General features: G+C 39.0%; 1 protein-coding gene across 2 annotated transcripts in view; it reads right to left on the bottom strand.

Annotated features, from left to right (window-relative positions):
* Positions 1-20,670, bottom strand: part of FAM163A (family with sequence similarity 163 member A) — a 135,502-nt gene that overhangs the window by 3,791 nt on the left and 111,041 nt on the right. For both annotated transcript variants that reach the window (XM_056815594.1, XM_001366103.3), the window contains exon 2: positions 8,786-8,900. In XM_056815594.1, the coding sequence (XP_056671572.1) occupies positions 8,786-8,878 (93 nt within the window). In that variant the 5' untranslated portion in view covers positions 8,879-8,900. The remainder of the gene's footprint in view (positions 1-8,785; positions 8,901-20,670) is intronic.

Here is a 20,670-nt window from a genome sequence, read left to right as displayed (position 1 = left end):
ACATACATGAATCACATTTCTCCACCCACTACAACATTAGCGCCATGTGTAGGTAGAGCATATAAATATACTTGTGGGAAATGACTTGAGTGGTTCAAAAAGTACCCAAATGCCAAAATATCTTTTCAAAATCTGTTATGTGACCATCAATTCTACCATTGGTCACTCTTGACTTAAAACCTTAAGATCCTAGTTGAAAATGCAAAAATATCATTTGAGAAAGGCAATGCTTCAAGCTATTATCATCATCAAAGTTTTAGCAAGCATTCGTTTTTCAGATCTAGCTAGCTAGCTAGCTTTCTCCTGGTATGGAGGAGAGTTCTGAAGGAGTGTAGGATATATATATATATATATATATATATATATATATATATATATATATATATAGTCAGGTTAGTTTTGATTAGGGGTGGAAGCAAAAAAATAATCAGAAAAACTGGGAGAATTGGACATTATTTAAAGAAGGTATAGCCAAGGGCAGTGTGAGGACACTGGATATTTGGTAGAGATTAGGAAAAAGGAAGACACCGAGAGAGATGGCTGGAGGAACACTGACAACAAATTGCCTTTTTGCGACTTGATGTTTGTCTAGCACTGACATCCATGCACATGCAGCGAAGACACCAGAGTCATCAAGGAGTAATGAGTGAAAAAGGATTCTCTGAGAATTCCTAACAGCACAGAGGAGGGTGTCCCCTTCCTCTTCCAAGGCTACATTGTCCTCATCCTGGTTCCATCACTTCATCCTCAAATGACTGCCTTTGCCTCACTGATATGAAAGAAGATTCAATTAAACAAATATATTTCAGCATCTAAATTACTGGGGGTACTTAAATACTTAAAAGGAGTTGTGAACTAATCAATCTCAATATTCCTTACAATGCCGATATTCCTCACAATGGGGTCCTTTGCTGTCCAGTCCCATGTCTGTCCAGTCTATGTCTCTTGTCTATATCCTTCCATATGTTCAAAGGGGACCCACTCAAAGTGCTAACACCTTCTTCTGTTTCTCCTGACCTCATGAGGACAAATGAACTGTCCATTTGAAATATGGGGGAGTGGGGGTGTGAGGGCCCTCCAGTATCCTCACTACTCTCTGGCCACCTTCCTTGGGCTCATGGAATGGACTCTACTCATATCTTTACCTTCATCTTTACCATGTAACTAGCCCATGCTTTTTTTTCCCCCTTAACTCTATCTTTTATGCCTTTTTTTTGAAGTTACTCATTAACTATATGTTACAGTTTGCTCACTGGCATTAGGGATCTACGCCTTAAAAGTAGACCCTATCTTCAAGGAGCTCATATTCTCTAAGGGTGTGTGTGTGTGTGTGTGTGTGTGTGTGTGTGTGTGTGTGTGTGTGTGTGTGTGTGTGCGCGTGCGCATAGACAGAGAGTATTGGTATAAGTTGATTATGTTGGGATGATCTCTAAAAAAAAGAATGAGTGAGAAAGGAGGCAGTGGGAGAAAGGGAGGGGAAAAGTAGAATGGAACAAATTTTCTCACATTAAGGAGAAGTACAAGAAGGAGCTTTCAGTGTAGAGTAGAAAATGAAGGGGTGGGCAATGTTTGAACTTCATTCTCATTGTGGTTCAAAGAGAGGAGAAAACACACTCACACACACTCTCAGCTGGGTATAGAAATCTATCTTACCCAGAAGGGAGATAAGTGGGGAAGGGAATAAAAGATATGGAATGGAGATGGTAAGAGGGAGGATGGATTAGGGGAGGCAGTGGTTGGAAGCAACACAGACTTTTGAGGAGGGACAGGATAAAAAGAGAGAAGGATAAATAGAGGAACATGGGATGGAAGGAAATGCACAGTTAGTGACCATAACTGTGAATATGAATGGTCATAATATATATTACATATATGAAAATATATATATAAAATAAGTCATAAAATGGAAGTAGATAGCAAAATGGACAAGAAACCGGAATCCAACAATATATTGTTTATAAGAGACATACTTGGGACAGAAAGACACACACAGAGTTGAAATGAAGGGCTAGATCAATAGATTATGCCTCAGCTAAGTGAAGAGCGGAGGTTTGGCAGTCATGATCTCAGACAAAGCAAAAGCAAAAATAGACCTAATGAGAGAGATAATCAGGGAAACTACATTTTGCTAAAAGAGACCACAGACAATGAAATAACAGTAAAAATTTTACAAGAAGTTTCTGATAAAGGTCTTGTTTCTCAAATATATAGGGAAATGAGTAAAAAAAGTTTAAAATAGCCATTCTTCAATTGAAAAATGACCAAGGAACATGAACAGGAAGTTTTGAGAAGAAATTAAATCAAAGCTATCTATAGCATATGAAAAAATGCTCTCACTATCAATTAGAAAAATGAAAATTAAAACAACTCTGAGGAATTACCTCACAGCTATAAGAAATGACAAGTGCTAGAAGGAATGAGGGAAAATAGGTACATTATGTTGGTAGAGCATTGAACTGGTCCAACCATTCTGGAGAACAATCTGGAACTATGCCCAAATTGCTATAAGACTGCATACCTTTTGATCCAACAATTCTACTACCAGGTCTATATCCCAAAGAGATCAAAGAAAAAGGAAAGGAGCTCCATGTATAAAAATACTTATAGTGGCTCTTTTTGTAATAGCAAAGAACTGGACATTGAAGGAATGCTCATCAATCAGAGAATGACTGGAGAAGTTGTTTCATGTTGTAATAGTCTAAAGAAATTAAGTACAATACTTAATGGATTGGTGATACCTGGTACATTTGTACTTATGAAGACTTAAATTTTACTGTAAATTTCAGTGGGAAAGTATGAATGATGGAAGAATTCAATTATCAGTTCAGTTCAATGAAGATTCATTGAGAAGTTACCATATATGTAGGACCCTTTTTGCTTCAATATATGTATAGAAAGACTTTCCTTTACGAGTGGATTGAGAAATAGAGTCTTATAAGTGCTCTTACATGATTGTGGGCAGTCTATGATGCAAGAGACTATAATGTTAAATAATTTCTTCCGGAAATGTGGGATCTACTAGGTTATAAAGCAAACAACTCAATAACTGCCCCAGAGCCAGATGGCCATCATATTGGGACCCAGCTGTAGATACCAGGGAAGCAGCAGTCATGGATTAAGGTGCATGGTAATAAGGATGTATGTACCTTCATGTCATCTGGCCAGAAGTCCCTCATTTGTTACCAGTTGCAATTCACTGGAGTCAGTCAATATATCCTTCTTAATCCATTTGAAATCTATTTCTACACCACCAACACAGTGTCTTGCCTGGAGTAGGCACTCAGGTAAAAGATGTCAGTTCATAGAGCACTAAAAATACCAAATGTGAACAATGGCCACAGATCTCTTCTGTTGGGTTGGTGGTGGGAAAGCTTAGTGTCATGCTTCAGGTAGGAGTTGGACTAGATGACCACCCAGAACCTTTTCCAATTCTAAGATTCTGTGACTTTATTTTGGAAAAAGTGAAAGGAAAACAAAAAAAAAATTGGTGCTATGTATGTGTGTCAGGGGAGAAAGGATGTTGGGATGATTCAAACCAAATCGGGATTTTAGGACAGTTTCATTTGTTGATCAGTGTTGATCAGTATATATCAAGATATCCTTGATATATACACAGCCATTTTTGCTGAGGCTATAAGGTAGGACCCTAACCATCTTGCTTTTTTTTCATGAGCAAATTCCTTGACCAAACAGAAGATGCTTAGTCCAGATGGCTATGCCTAATGCTTTAGGAAACATATTAAATAATCAACAGTTCAAAATCACCAAGAATAGTGGTGTGATAGTCTCTACTCAAAACAAACCCAGTTGAGGAAAAGAAAATTTTGGGGCTTCAGTGATTATGTAGCATTGTTGGGTCTCTGGAGGTATTCGCAATAGAGCTTTTCTATACCCAGTGATCCACGTATGTGCAGTTTGCTTCTCCTTGATTAACAAGATAGTAAACTTAATAATCTACCTAGTATTTGATATTCAAAAAAGTCAGATTCTTCCCATATAATTGTAAGTCAAAGTCAGAGTATTTTTAACTTTTCTTCCCCTTAAAGTTTAATGTTTGAAAGTATACATGTTTGGAGGGGAGGAGAGAAAAGCTTGGATTTTTAAAAAATGGGCTATCAGAATGGATGAGGGAGGTTGACTTCAGAAAAAAAAACAAAAAAACATGGTAAGACCTATATGAACTGATGCAAAGTGAAGTAAGAAGAAACCAGAGATCATTGTGCATAGTAACAGCAATGTTGTAACAATGATCAACTCTGAAAGACTTAGCTATTTTAATTAATACACTGATACAAAACAATTCCAAAGGACTCATGATGAAAAAATGCTATCCACTTCCAGAGAGAACTGATGAACAGTGAGTACAAATTAAAATATAATTTTATTGCTATCTTTTCTCCCCTATTTTTAAAGATATGACTAATCTGGAAATATGTTTTGCATAATTGCACATATATAATTGATATCATATTGTTTGCCTTCTCATTGGATGAGGCAGGGATAGGAGACAGGGTGAGAATCTGGAATTTATAATCTAAAAAGAAAAGAATGTTAAAAATAAATAATAAAAGATAAAGTTGGAAGAGGAAAAAAAAAGAAAACGAGTGAGGATTGAGGTCATTTCCCTAAGTGGTAAAGGTAATAATTCTTTCAAGGAACAAAAATCACATTTTAGCCAGAGAGACTGCCCTAGACTTCCTTGTTTCATATTTATTGCCTCTCCCTTGTTGTTTTTTTCATTCTAAGGAGTTTATAATAAAAAACCAGATTCATAGGATCATAGATACAGAGCAGCTGAGAATTCACTTCATTTTTTCTATAAGAGATGCCATAAATATTTGTGTATACAAAGGTCATTTCTTTTTGTCTTCAGTCCCTTCCAGATATATGCTTAATGATATTATTGCTGGCATTTTTCTGTATAGCTCATAGAGTATAGGAGCTTTGTGGGGAATAGTTCAATGTTGCTTTCCAGAATGACTGGATCTAATCATACTATCACCAGTTGTGTAATAATATGCCTCTTTTATTGTGTATGTGTTTGTGTGTGTTTAATTAAATTTATTTTTCCAGAGATTTATATACCACTCCCTCTTCCCCCTCCAATGAGAAAGCATGAAAAACAAAACCTCTGTTACACATTTGAATAGTCAAGCAAAACAACTCCTGCATTGTCTATGCTCAAAGCAAATATGTCTCAGTCTTCACCATGAGTCCATCATCTCTATCTGGAGGCAGACAACATATTTCATCATGAGCTTTCTGGAATTGCAATTGGTCATTGTGTTGATCAGGGTTCCTAAGCTAACCTTTCACCCTCCCTTCTTCCTTCCTTCCTTCCTTCCTTCCTTCCTTCCTTCCTTCCTTCCTTCCTTCCTTCCTTCCTTCCTTCCTTCCTTCCTTCCTTCCTTCCTTCCTTCCTTCCTTCCTTCCTTCCTTCCTTCCTTCCTTCCTTCTTTCTCTTTCTTTCCCTCTTTCTTTCCCTCTTTCTTTCTCTCTCTTTCTTTCTCTCTCTCTCTCTTTCTTTCTCTCTCTCTCTTTCTTTCTCGCTCTCTCTCTTTCTCTCTTTCTTTCTCTCTTTCTTTCTCTCTCTCTCTCTCTCTCTCTCTTTCTTTCTTTCTTTCTTTCTTTCTTTCTTTCTTTCTTTCTTTCTTTCTTTCTTTCTTCCTTCCTTCCTTCCTTCCTTCCTTCCTTCCTTCCATGCTTCTTTCTTTCCTTCCTTCCTTCCTTTTTTCCTTCCTTTTGTCTTTCATTCTTCCTCCCTCCTTCCCTCCCTCCCTTCCTCCCTCCCTCCCTCCCTTCCTTCCTTCCTTCCTTCCTTCCTTCCTTCCTTCCTTCCTGCCTGCCTGCCTTCCTGCCTTCCTGCCTTCCTTTCTCCCTTCCTCCTTTCCTTCCTTTCTCTTTCTCTTTCTTTGCTTCTCTAGCTCTTTCTTTCCTTCCCCTTACTTTCTGTCTTAGTAACATTCTAAGACAGGTGGGCAAGGGTTAAGCAAAAGGGGTTAAGTGACAGGGTCACACAGTTAGGAAGTATCTAAGGTCAGATTTGAATCTAGGTCCTCCTAACTCCAGGCCTGGTACTCTATCCACTATGCAACCTAGATTCTCCTATTCTTAAGTCTTTCAAAGTTCATTTGTGCAATGTTGCAGTTATAATATAAATTTTCCCATTTTTGTTCATCAATCTATATAAGTTCATGCAAATCTTCTTATGTTTGTCTTAAACAATTCCCATTGTCATTCTTTATAGTGCAATAGTATTTAATCACATTGATATACCATAACTTGTTTAGTCATTCCATAATTGATGGGTATCCCCAGTTTCCAATTCTCTGCCACCACAAAAAGAGCTTCTATAAATATTTTTGCACATATAGATCTTTGATTTCTTTTTTTTTAGGGTACAGACTTAGTAGTAGTATTACGAGGTCAGAATATACCCCATTTCATAGCTTTTTGGCATAGTTCCAAATTGTTCTCAGCAATGAAGGTGAATGGTATTCATAGCTCTACCATTAATAACCATTAATGTATTTATTTTCCCATTACCCCACTAGGATTTGTCATTTTCCATTTTTGTCAACTTTGTCAATTTGCTACAAGCCTCCCTCATTTTGATGATTTTAAAGCTGAGGTACAAAGAAGTTAAATGATTTCTTTAAGGACTTACAGTTGTCTGAGCTTGGCTTCAAACCTTGGTCTTCCTGACCTCATGTCTAGGGCCTGATCCACCATACCACACTGCCTCTCATTCTCCATGGTGACTCATATTCCCCAGTGTAGAAAGATCAGTATGTTAGCTTCCTACTAGCTCCACTCCTTCCATTTAAAAGATTAAAATAGTTCACATTTTTATGGTGCTTTTCAACTTACAAAGCACATTCTTTAAGAGAACCCATGAAGGAGAAGTATAATTATTCTCATGTTGCCCATAGAGGAGTCTTTAGCTCAGTAGTGATATGATTGTCTACATTTGCATAGCTGTCAGTGCAACAGAGCTAGGACCAGAACCCATGTTGTTTGATCAGAAATCCAGCCCTCTTTCCCATGCAAATGGAAGAGAATGACTGATAATTCATATTGGTAGAGAAGGACATTGCTAGGAATCTCCAGATGCATCTTCCTTCCTTCCTTCCTTCCTTCCTTCCTTCCTTCCTTCCTTCCTTCCTTCCTTCCTTCCTTCCTTCCTTCCTTCCTTCCTTCCTTCCTTCCTTCCTTCCTTCCTTCCTTCCTTCCTTCCTTCCTTCTTTCTCTTTCTCTCCCTCTTTCTCTCTCTCTTTCTTTCTCTCCCTCTTTCTTTCTCTCTTTCTCTCTCTCTTTCTCTCTCTCTTTCTTTCTTTCTTTCTTTCTTTCTTTCTTTCTTTCTTTCTTTCTTTCTTTCTTTCTTTCTTTCTTCCTTCCTTCCTTCCTTCCTTCCTTCCTTCCTTCCTTCCTTCCTTCCTTCCTTTCTTTCTTTCTTTCTTTCTTCTCTTTCTTTTCTTTCTTTCTTTCTTTCTTTCTTTCTTTCTTTCTTTCTTTCTTTCTTTCTTTCTTTCTTTCTTTCTTTCTTTCTTTCTTTCTTTCTTTCTTTCTTTCTTTCTTTTCTTTCTTTCTTTCTTTCTTTCTTTCTTTCTTTCTTTCTTTCTTTCTTTCTTTCTTTCTTTCTTTCTTTCTTTCTTTCTTCTTCCTTCCTTCCTTCCTTCCTTCCTTCCTTCCTTCCTTCCTTCCTTTCTTTCTCTGTCTGTCTCTCTGTCTTTTTTAAACCCTTACCTTCAGTCTTAGAATCAATACTGTGTATTGGTTCCAAGGCAGACGAGTGGTAAGGGCTAGGCAAAGGGGGTCAAGTGACTTGCCCAGGGTCACACAGCTAGGAAGTGTCTGAGGTCAGATTTGAACTTAGGACTTCCCATCTCTAGACATGACTGTCAATCCATTGAGCCACCCAGCTGCCCCCCCCCCATGCATCTTTCAAAGAGTATCCAAAGGTCATGGCAATGGAATGATGCTTTTCCCATCACTTTTGAAATGCAAAGACCCCATGTCAACCTCAAACTCTTTGCTGAGCACCTAAGATATCCCTGACCATTGGAGAAGATACCATTCCTCTCTAACTAGGTGGTATCATAGATATTAAATGCTTCAGACACTTAATAGCTTTGTGACATCAAGCAACGTCATGTAGCCTTAGTTTCCTCAATTGTAAAATAAGCATAATAATAACCTCCCTCCTAGGGTCATTGTGAGGATCAAATATTTGTAAAATGTTTAGCTCGGTGCCTAGAACATAGGAGATGCTATATAAATGCAAGCTGCTGTGAATTTACCCTTAATACTGCTATTACTATTATTATTTTATTATCTGTGTCCTGATATCAGTGGTTGAAAGACAGTGTGGTATAGTGGATAGACTGGGCTTGGATTCAGGAAGACCTGGGTTCAAATTCCTCCTATTGCTATGTGACCCTGGGCAAATCAATTAATTTCTCTGGATCTGTTACCTCATCTGTCAAATGAAGCAATTGGACTTGACAATTTCTAAGGTTCCTCCTGGCTCTAAATCTGCAATCCTATGTTTCACAAAAAGATGGTGTTTGAGTGTAGTGTGCCAGACTCAGTGTACTATAATTCCTTATTGCAAAGACTAATACTATTTCATGAGCAAAAAGGAGTTTGAGAACCATGATGTTCCAACTTCTAAAACATCCCATCCACATCTCAAGGTAATAAAGCTAATGGTACCCAGTAGAAGATTTTTAGCTCAACTTCCCAGGTCATGGAAAGTGGTCTGGGGGCCCAGGTAGTTACTGACCTGGAGCCTACAGTAGCATAGGACAGCAATGATGCAGAGTAAGATCACAGTTGCTAGAATTCCACCGGTGATGACAACTGTTCCCGCTGTCATCCGCACGATTCTCCATCAAACTCTGCAAAGCACAAGCACAAGGGCCATCGAGAGGTTGAGTCATGGGGAAATGGGAGGCAGTTGCTATTGTGAAAGCCTTTGGGATGGATGTTTAGAGCCCTTGCTCTACTGGACACAGGAGAGGTGCTAAGGTTGGGGGTACAGGGAGATCTCAAGGTAGAGAAGACATAGATAAGAAGATAGCAAAATAAGCATTTATTAAGCACCTACTATGTGTCAGATGCTTCACAAATATCTCCTTTTATCTTCACAATAACCCTGTGAAGTAAGTACTCTTATCACCCTCATTTTACAGTTGAGGAAAGGCAAATAGATGGTAAGGGTCTTATCTAGGGTTACAGAGCTAGTAAGCGAAAGGCATGAGCATCTTAAAGTGCCTATCACTTGTAAATATTATCTCATTTGATCCTCAGAACAACCTTGGGACATAGGCATTATTATTATCCCCTTTTTACAGATGTAGAAACAGGCTAGACAGAGATTATGTCTTGTCCAGGATCACACAGCTAGTAAATTTCTGAATCTGGATTTGAATTCAGGTCTTCTTAATTCCAGGGTTAGCACTCTATCTATACATACCATCTAGTTGGCTATAACCTAATAAGTGTCTGAAGCTGGATTTAAACTTGAGTGTTCCTGACTTCAACCACTGCACCGTTTTGTTGCCTCTAAAGAATGGAAAACCCACTATCTTCAAAGACTAAGAGAGAACTGATTGGTACTAGAGTTTATGGTCAGCCTTGATTTCAGGGCCTATGGGCAGGAGAGGGTGAGGTTTGGGGAAGAGAAGGAAGGGGAGAAGCATCTCTCCAATTCTTTTGGAGGCTCCAATTCTAGTCTCCTACTTTGGACAGGTTGCCAGTGTTTATGTCTGAGGATCACAGGACTTTATATATGGAAGAGAGCTTAAAGATTACCTATTCATTCACCTCCCACCTCCTACCTGCCCATTTTACAGATGAGCAAACCAACCTGGAGTTAAGGGTTAATTTTCCTCAGTCACCTAGGTAGGTTAAAACACAAAATTTCTGACTCAAATACAGTATTCCTTCCTTCTCCTTTTCTTCTACTCATTTCCCTAACACCAGGTCAAAAGGATTGATGGGTAAGAAAATTATCTCTCCTTTACTTTGCCCAAACCTCCAGTTCTGCCCAAACTCTTCTGGGCATACTATGGCTTATTCTAGATGTAAACTCACCTGACTCTTCCCCAAAAGAAGATCTATAGGTGATCAAAGAGTCTTTTAACACCGAGTGTCACAGATCTAATGCTTCAGGAAGTGGCAAGTTTGGAAACAAGAATTGACAAGAGCTATGTTCCCCCTGAGCTAAATGTGGTGCATTGCCATGCAGAAGATGGATTGCGCACCCTCATGAAACTGGAGAATTCTCAGGTAAATCAATCAATCAATCAACACTTAGTCATCATAAATCAATAAATATTTATTAACTGCCTACTGTGTGCCAGGCACTGTGTTAAGTGTTGGGGATACAGAAAGAGGCAAAAGGCAGTCCCTGCCCTCAAAGAACTTACAGTCTAATGGGAGAGACAATATGCAAACAAAAACATATAAAAAGTATTACTTAATAGTATGTATTAGATGCTAGGGATACAAATCCAAAGTAGGAGGTCAATCAATAATCATTTTTAAGTGCTTACTGTGTGCCAGGCACTGTGCTAAATGTTGGGGATACAGAAAGAGGCAAAAGGCCCTGCCCTCAAAGAGCTTACAGCCAAATAGGGGTTCTTTCATGACATGGGGACTATGGAAACATGTAGTTCATCACAGCACTGGTATATAACCTATATCAGATTATTTACCATCTTGGGGAGGGAGGGAGAGAGAGAGAATTTGGATTGCAAAATATCAGAAAACAATTGTTGGAAATTGTTTCTAAATGTAATTAAAAAAAGGAAATAGGGAAAAAAGACAACCTTCCTCCCAAAATCTAAGGGGGAAACAGTGCACAAACAAATCTATATAAGTGAGTAAATACTTAATATCAGATGCAAGCAATGCAAATAGAAACTATGAAACAATCCCTGCTCTCAAAGAGAGAATATAACAAGGGAGATGAGTGGGAGGTGCCACAAGTATATGCAGAATAAAAATAAAGACAATAAAGGCAAAATAGTTTAGTCCTGGTTGTCTTAAAAGTCTTAGTGTACTTTAAAGCTTATTAAAGTCCTAATAAGCTTACAGGCTTTGATAAAATTTAAACCTTAATACACTTAAAAACACACTAAGACTATTGAGATACTTAGTACAAGGTAGTGTAGGAAAGAGAGGGCACTAGCATTTGGGGGGATTGTGGAGGGTAGGAATCAGGAAATGCTTCATATAGAAAGCAGTGCTTTCATTCATTCTAAAAAAAAAGAGGGATGAGGTGAAGGTGAGGATGGAGGACATTTCAGGCATGAGACATGGTCAACAAAGTCACAGGAAAAGAGTGTTATGTGTAAGAAATGGAGAGAAGTTGAACACATTTATTTTAAATGTACACTCTTATGCCAAAGGGGACTTCTCCTTAATTGACTTTTTATCAATGCGCCAAGCAAACATTGGTTTTGCTTTCTCTCTCTTCTATTTCCCTCTTATCTTTAACTATTGTAGTTTCCTCTTAGAAGGTGTATATTGTATGGACCTGTAGTTAGAAGATTTTTAGAGGTACAAGATGATTATGTTAAGTGATCAATTGGGGAGACTAGTCTCCCAAATGATCACAGGGGGAATTGTGAAGATGGGATTAACTTTCCCCTGCTCATTTTTTAGATGTAAGCATCAGTAAAATATATATTTGTTCTAATATTAATGAATACCCCAAAGCTTTAGACTATGGAAACCTGCCACTTATTGATAAATGTTATGGGACTATGATTAATGATTGTGTCTGATTCCAGGAGAAGGAAACAAAAGGACCACTGCAGTATTTTAAGGTTTATAAAACACTTTAAAAACATTTCACCCTTCTAACAATACTTCCAAGTGGGCTCTCTTCTTCTTATCCCCATTTTCCAATGAATATCTCTTAAGTGAATCTGACTGAGGTAGGATGTGACTTCAGGTCTTCCTCCTGATTCTAAAACCAGCACTCTATCCATTGAGCCATCTAGGTGTGTTCAATATATATACAAACACACAAATGTATATAATCTATATTATATATAATTTATATATATGTATTTGTATAAATATTTATCTATATTATCCCTTTCAAAGAGTCTTCAAAAGACATGCCAGATTCATGGCACGCTAAGGCTTCTGGGATCACACAGATGAGCAGTATGTCTCTACGTTTTGCTCTTTTGGCTATCTTCTTTTCCTAAATTTTTGTCTTGGCTAACTCAGATCATACTGGCTTTTGCGTGCCTTTGCTGGCATGGCATGAGTTGGTCTGGCTTCCCAGGTCTCAACTCCAGGTTGGCATTGTAAGAATTGACATAATATTTCTACCCAGATATATATTTTATAAAGTTTATTAGAAAGGGTAGACAATTATTCCTCTAAGTAAACTGACCAGGTGGTGCCTAGCCTGCAAGTCCCTTCCTCCTTCCCTTCACCTGCCTGCTCTGTTCCCGGCTTTTTACTTCTTCATTCTCTTCTTGTTTCTCCCTCCCCTCAAGCCCAAAGCCTTGACTTTTATTGACATACAGCACATTCATGGACGCAAAACTGGACACAAAATCTGGCACAACTGTGTTATGTCTGGAATGTTGCTGGACAGGTCAAGCTACTCAGGAGGGGGAGGGTATGAACTTCCTTGACACAGTATCCATGGCTACTCTCCCAACTCATGGTCCTGCTTCTATACTCTGCCTAGATTTCCCAGGTAAGAGACGTGCTTATGCTTATTGGTCATCACACTTGTTATCAGCATTCCTTATTATACCGCCTCTGAGATGTGAATGAACTCCCCAGCCAAGCTCACTTGCTGCTGCCCTCTGTAGGATCCGATGCCCCCTGTAACTTGTTAGAAATCCTTCATAGTTAACGCTAGGAGGTTCAGGTCCCCAAACTCATATCCCAACTTCCTTTCCCTATCCGTTACACATAGGGAAGCAAACTTGAATACATTTAATATTTATAATAATATATAATATGTGTTATATATTATATGTAGTTATTCTGCATAATAATAGATAAGAAATAAAAATGAATAAAGTTAAGGGCTTCCTATGCTCAAATAAAAGTGATTCAAGTATCCGTGATGTAAACCTAGATGGTTCAGTGCTAGACAGATATCCTTTGGGAGTTCAAATTGGAAAGATGAGGCCATGTACCACAGAATATGCATAGTAGTACTTTCTCTGGCAGCAGATAACTGGAAAAGACATAGGGGCCAATTGATTAGAGAATGGTTGAGCAAATTTTGGTATCTGAATAATGAAATGTCATCACTTTGTAAAAAAACAGTAAGTATGAAGAATGCAGAAAAGCATGCCTTGGGGAGGGAGCTCTGTTACTATGGCTTGAGGTGTGTGTGTGGGGGATCCGTTCCAATCCATTCAGCAGTTTTTAGAGCCAGGGAGTGGGATAACTCAGAGGAGGTTGAGTCCTATGGAGTTCTATACTGTTCTGTTATTGGTTGAATCTAAGCCAGACTGGTTGAGAGAGTGAACCACAAGTGCTAGAAGTTGCTTAAAAGGCAGTTTTAGGCTATAACTCAATATCAACATTCTCAGGCTTGCCAACTAAGCACATTCCAAGTAGAAGACACTTTTCTAAGGAGTGGGGGCTGAGAGTAGGGAGGATGAGATGGGCAGCACTTTGATCCTCTGATTTTCAATCCTTCTCACCCCTTACTCTTGCATTACCTGCCCTACGTTTTAGCACTCCCAGGTACTCCGGAAGTTAATCCATTCATCTCTGGGGCACTTTCACCCTAAGCTATCTTACCTTCCTACACCCAATTTCCCACTTCTCCCAAGACCAAATTCCCTTCCCCAGTCACTATCCCCCAATATGTGCTCTCTCCCCCTATTTAAATGTAAGCTTCCTGCAGGCAGAGACTATCTCTTTTTAAAAAATTATGGGGATAACTAGGTGGCTCAGTGGGTAGAAAACCAGGTTTGGAGGTGAGAGGTCCTGTGTTCAAATTTAAGCTGGGAAATTTCCTGTGTGACCATGGGCAAGTTGCTTAACCCTGACTGCTCTTCTGCATTGGAATAGGTCTCGTGATTCCAAGACAGAAGATTAGGGTTTAAAAAAATGTTGGTGATCCTGTCACTTAGCACAGTGGCACACAGAAGTAAAAACCTAATAAATGCTTAATCACAATTTATATTAATGTTATATTCATTAGGGTGGGTTTGGGCAGATTTCCTACTGTGTCTCGAAGTGATCTACTACTATTCCCTGTGGTGCTGTTATTCTGGCAAGACTGTGTGTATCGTAACTTTGCCTTTCTGAACCTCAGTTTCTTCATTTGTAAAACGGATTTTCATAATACATACATTGTATACCTTATAGCAGTGGTTCTCAACCTTTCTAATGCTGTGACCCCACAATATAGTTCCTCATGTTTCAGTGACCCCAAACCCAAAAAATTATTTTGGTGGCTACTTCCAAACTGTAATTTTGCTACAGTTATGATTCAGAATGTAAATACCTGATATGCATTATGTATTCTCATTGCTACAAATTGAGAGGTTGAGAACCGCAGCCTTATAGGGTTGTTATGAAGAAAATATTTGCTAAATCTTTGCCAATATCCATGGTACAGAGGAAAGGATGTGGATTTGAACTCAGAAGAGTCTTCCTGATTCCAAATCCTGGACCTTTTCATTAAAGAGTGGCAATCACAGGTTGGATTGGATACAGGAGGAGAAGAGAGTAGGGAGTCCAACTAGGAGGCTATCCCAGGTATCTATGTATGAGATGAAGATTTGGTGCCAATGGAAATTGAGAGATCAATCGATCACTAAGCATTACTGCCTCATAGGGCTATTATGAGGGTTGTTGTGAGGGAAATGCAACATAATCATGAGTTGTTATTGCTTCACCTTCTCTGTCTTTCTCTTTGCTGCTAGGAGAATCATGTCCACTCTCACAGCTTCAACCATCACCCCTATGCAAATATTACCTCTCCAGCCTTCCTCCCCCACCATGCTAACCTGTATCTTTAACCTCTTGTGGGAAATCATTCTGACTCCTAGGAATTGCTTTTTGGACTCTCTGAAGGTCTAGTCCTACATTTTCAACTCTCAATTAGACATTTCTACATGATTCACTGTCATCCTAAACTCATCCATCAATAAACATTTATCAAGTGCTCACTATGCACAAGGCAATCAGCTAAATGCTGGGAATATAAAGGCAAAAAAACCCCCATGGTTCTTGCCCTCAAGGAGCCACTACTCTAATGGGAGTGACAATACACAAAAAGCTATGCACAGTCTAAATATATAGAATAAACATATTTAGAATTGAATTCATTTTCCTCCCACCCAAAGCAAACCAACCAACAAAGGAACATTTCCCTCTGGATTAGTTTATTTTTGTGAGTGGTACCATCACCTTTCCAGTCACCCAGATTCGAAAATTCATATCCAGTTTTTTGTTAAGACCCCAATATCCAGTCATTTTTTAGTCCCATGGAAGCTTCCTTAAAAATATAATATAAATCCTTCAATATAATATAATATAATATAATATAATATAATATAATATAATATAATATAATATAATATAATGTAATGTAATGTAATGTAATGTAATGTAATATAATATAATATAATGTAATATAATATAACGTAACGTAACGTAACGTAACGTAACGTAATATAATATAATATAATAGTCTCTAATATAAATCCTTCTCTTTGTTGAATCTCCCATTAAATAGTGAGCGACAACAACATCCTTAGTTCTAGCAGCAAGGGTGTCCCCTGGGCAGAGTCGTCTTTCTATGCTTCTCTTTTTAGCTTCTCTTTCAAACTCCTTTTTCTTTGGTTCATTATCTATTTCTCATTCCCTATATGGCCAGAGCTCCACTGCCCTTTTTTCTTCTCTCTTTATACTCTTTCCCTTGACAATCTCATCCATAGCTTCAATTATCACCTATGAACAGATGATTCACACATCTTATATCTGACTTTAATTATTTTTCCAAACTCCAATTTTATAGTTCTTGTTATCAGCTAGACATATCCCTATAGATATCCACTAGCATTTCAAATTCAACATGTCCCTAACAGAGCTCAGCACCTTCTTCTAAAACTTGTCCTCCCTCCCCTAAAACTTCCCCATTTCTGTCGATAGTACCACCTTTCTCCCAATCACCCTGGTTTGAAATCTTACCATTTTTGACTTGTGACTTTTGACTCTGAATTATACCACCACCATATCTCTGACCCTTGACTTTTCTCCAGTTACATTGCCCAAACCCCACCACTTGTCCCAGAGATGATTGTCATTGCCCTCTTCACTCCACAATCTCTCCTCTCCAATGTAGCCTTCAATTAGATAGAAAAAGAATCTTCCTGATTAATAGGTCTGAGTGTATCACTCCTATGTCTCACAATTTTCAAAGGCTCCCTACTATCTCTAAGACAAAATAGAAGCTGCTTAAGCTTGGTATTCCAGTCTCTATAAAACAGCCTCCAACATTTCTTTCCAGCAGATCCAGAAGTCTCTCCACTATATCATCTAGACTTTTGTACTAACAGCATCTTAATAGGAAATAGAAATATAAAAATATAGGAGAAGAAGACCAGTCCCTCTTCCTCTTTCCCATCAATGTCACTGCCTGGTCAAACTATCAATCAAGCTCAAAAGCAATAGTTTTATTGGCTATCTTCTGCGAAGAGATAATGGATTGAGCCCAGAATGGAATAGGAGGCAGAGATTAAGTTATGTCACATTTGAGACATTGCATTTTTTTTAAACCCTTAACTTCTGCCTTGGAATCAATACTGTGAATTGGTTCCAAGGCAGAAGAGTGGTAAGGGCTAGGCAATGGGGGTTAAGTGACTTGCCCAGGGTCATGCAGCTGGGAAGTGTCTGATATTTTTGTTGTTTTAGTTTTTTTGAAGACTCCCTTACCTTACCTTACCCTACTGCATAAACCTATACCTTTAACATGAGTATTCTTCCAAAGATGTCTTGTGGCTGTGAATTATGGAACACCAACATCGCAGAAGATTCAAATTCATAAGCAATGCATACAGCTGTAGAAAGATGTATGATGAGCCTAAGTAGTCTGTAGCATATCCTGGATGATTTGTGAATGAGGAGGTCACAAAGAAATTGTTGAAGAACTGTAGGACTGGAAAAGGAAGGAAGTTGTTTACGTTATGTCTATGAGAGATAATGGATGGGTAGATGGCCCATTGCTATGTTGGTATTCCTGGGATATTAAAAACAACAGAGAAAGCATCTAACGTGTTGGGTGGAACTTTTGAGGACTTGGGGAAAGACAGAGAATTGTTCAGGTTGAGAAAGCCTGGCAGGGTTAAGAACATCAGTGGGGGGGCGGGTTATACCCCCATGATACAATTACAGATTTGCCAAAGCATCACCAAGTATCCTGCCCTGGCTCGTCTACTGCCTGACTTATAGGTCAACTGGGTTACAAGAGGGACACGAGATTACTAGGAGGATGTCAGAGACATCTTCTTCAGTCTACTTTCTTTTCCTGCCCTGGACAGGAGTTTGAGGATATAGGCTGTATCAATGCTCCAGAAATGTCTCATAGGTACATAGCTCTAGAGGCTATATGGCCCAAAGGCATACAATCCAACTTTCTCATTTTACAGCTAAGGAAGCTGTCCAAAGTTGCCCAGACCACATCAGAGATGCGGTTTTAACTCCTTTGACTTCAGAGTTATCATGTAAGCCTGGGACTCTCTCTTTCCTGATCTCCAACTCCTAGCTTCTCTGGTTTCCTTCAAGTCTGAGCTAAAATCCCACCTTCTATAAGGAGCTTTTCCAGATCCCCCTAACACTCGTCACTTTCCTCTAATATGTGAGCTTTAATTGTAAAATAAGTAACATCTAATGACTTCTAAGGTCCCTTTCAGCTTTAGCTTTATGAGCCTATGATGGAAGTTCAGAAGTGTATTGATATTAAGGCATAAATCATGGAATGTCGAAGCAGACAAAGGTCTGACACAGTGTTCTGGTCCAATTCCTACATACCACAGTGCAAAATCCTGATCATCCCCAAAGTACTTTTCACATATTACTTTACAATAACCTCAAGCCTGAACCTGCAGGAATCCTTAAGGAACTTTTTTTTAAACTTTGCCTTAAAAATTGGAAAACAAGGAGACGTCCCTCAATTGGGGAATGACTGAACAGATTGTGGTATATGATGGTGATGAAATATGATTATGCTATAAGGAAGGGTGAACTGCTTGATTTGCTTGATTTCTATAAGAACTGGAATGACCTCCATGAACTGATGCAGAGTGAAATGAGCAGAACCAGGAGAACATTGCACACAGAGACTGATACACTGAGGCACAATTGAATGTAATGGACTTTTTTACTAGCAGCAATGAAATGACTCAGGACAATCCAGAGGAAGTTGTGAGAAGGAAGGTTCTCCACATCCAAAGGAAGAACTGTGGGAGTAGAAACACAGAAGAAAACATATGATTTATCACTTGTTTATATAGGTATGTGATTTAGGGTTTTGGTTTTAAAAGATTACTCTATTACAAAAATGAATAATATGGCCATGGGATTTGAGTGATAATATATGTACAACCCAGTGTAATTACTTGCCACCTCCAGGAGTGGGGAGGGAAGAGAGGAGGGAGAGAATATGAATCATGTGACCATGGAAAATATTTTAAAAATAAAATTATTTTAAAAAACCCTTGCCTTCCAAGGTAGAAGAGGCTTAAGGGCTAGGCAATGGAGGTTAAGTGACTTGCCCAGGGTCACACAGTTAGGATATATCTGAGGCCAAATTTGAACCTAGGACCTTACGTTTCCAGGTCTGACTCTCTCTACACTGAGCCTCTAGCTGCCACTGCACTTCAGGAATTATTATTCCCACTTTACAGATGGAGAAACTGAGACACACTCCTCTACTTAATAAACACCAGTAGTTCGCTTTTACCTCCAGAATCAAATATGAAGTTCTCCATTTTCCTTCAAAATCCTTCATAACCAATCCCTCCTTTCCAGCATTTTTATGTTTTCTCTTTCATCCCTCAAGTGACCCTGGCCTCTTTACTTTCCATAAGCAAGATTCTCTCTCTCTCTCTCTCTCTCTCTCTCTCTCTCTCTCTCTCTCTCTCTCTCTCTCTCTCTCTCTCTCTCTCTCTCTCTTGGCTCCAGATGTTTTTCTCTGGTTGTCCCTTATGCCTACAATCCTCTCCTTCCTCATCTCTGCCTCTTGGCTTCCCTATGAAGTCCCAGCTAAAATTCCATCTTTTTTTTAAGTCACCTTTCCCAATTTTCCATAATTCTTGTGTCTTCCCTTTATTGATTCTTTCATTCTTTTTTCTTACACTTTCACCTCCTGTCTTATAATCAATACTGAGTATCTGTTCTAAGACTGAAGAGTGGTAAGGGATAGGCAATGGGGTTAAGTGATTTGCCCAGGGTCACACAGCTGAGAAGGGTCTGAGACCAAATTTGAATCTAGGACCTCTCATCTCCAGGCCTGGCTCTCTCTTCACTGAACCTGGAGTTGAACATAGTACCTGGCACATAGTAGATGTTTAATAAATGTTTATTGACTGAACAACATTAAGTGTTTTGCCCAGGATTGCACAACTAACTTAAGTCTGGAATTTGAATCCAAGTCCTGACTCAAAATCTAAGATTATATCCACTATATCACCTTGTTTCTCTAAAAATAAGTTTCGGGGGCTCAGTTTCCTCATCTGTAAAGTGAAGGGGGGTCAGACTCAATGATTGAAGGTCTTTTTCAGCTCAAAGTCCTTTGGCTCTTCTTTCTATAGAAAGGGAAACTGAATTTAGGAGAGGTAAATGAATGATCTAAGGTCATGCTTCTAGTCAGTGGCAGAGGGGTAAATAGAATGAATTCAGGACATTTTTCTGCTTCAGTTTCCTAGTTATGCATTTTAAGCAGAGATCAAAGTCAGAAGAAGAAGGATGGAAGGTCTTTGAAGTTTCGGGCACCAAAAAGCATACGAGAGAATTAAGGGACCGGATAAGCCAGAGGGACCTTTCCAGAAGCTTAAAAATCATACCATGTAGGCTACTGCCTATCCTGCTTATGCTAAGGGCTTCATATTATGTCAGGCAGACATATTATGTCAGAGATCCCACCTAATATTTGGGGCCAGAGAGTGCAAGATTAATCACAGAGCAAGAGGGAGCCTAGAGTGCTTTGTCAGCTTTAGAAGGCAGCATGGCATGGTGGAAAGTGCATTTGTCCTGGCATCAGATTGCATCTCTTGTGCTTACTACCTGTGTGACCTTGGACAAGTCTCTTAACATCAATGGGCCTCAGTTTCTTCATCTGTAAAATGAAGGGAAATTGATTGGACTAGTTGTTCTTTGAGGTTCCTTTTAGCTCTCACTCTAGGATCCCTGACATAGGCAGGCTCCCACCTCTGGGAGAGACGAGGATGGCTACCCATCTGCATGTGGAGAGAGCCCGGCAGGTCTTTTCTTTTGCTGAACAAACTGGTAAAATTGGGGAGGAGGAGACAAAACCTCACTGAGCTAATGAAGGTTCTGGGAGTCAGCATCCCATATTTCCTTAAAAGAATGAATGAAAAAGCTTTTTATTGAGCACCGTGCAGACTTGTATTTTATTAGCTATCAAGCACTGTGCAAACTCCT

Source organism: Monodelphis domestica, chromosome 2, assembly GCF_027887165.1.
Source record: "Monodelphis domestica isolate mMonDom1 chromosome 2, mMonDom1.pri, whole genome shotgun sequence".
Lineage (NCBI taxonomy): Eukaryota > Metazoa > Chordata > Mammalia > Didelphimorphia > Didelphidae > Monodelphis > Monodelphis domestica.
The sequence above is the reverse complement of the archived record's forward strand: the minus strand, read 5'-3'. Positions and strand labels throughout refer to the sequence as shown.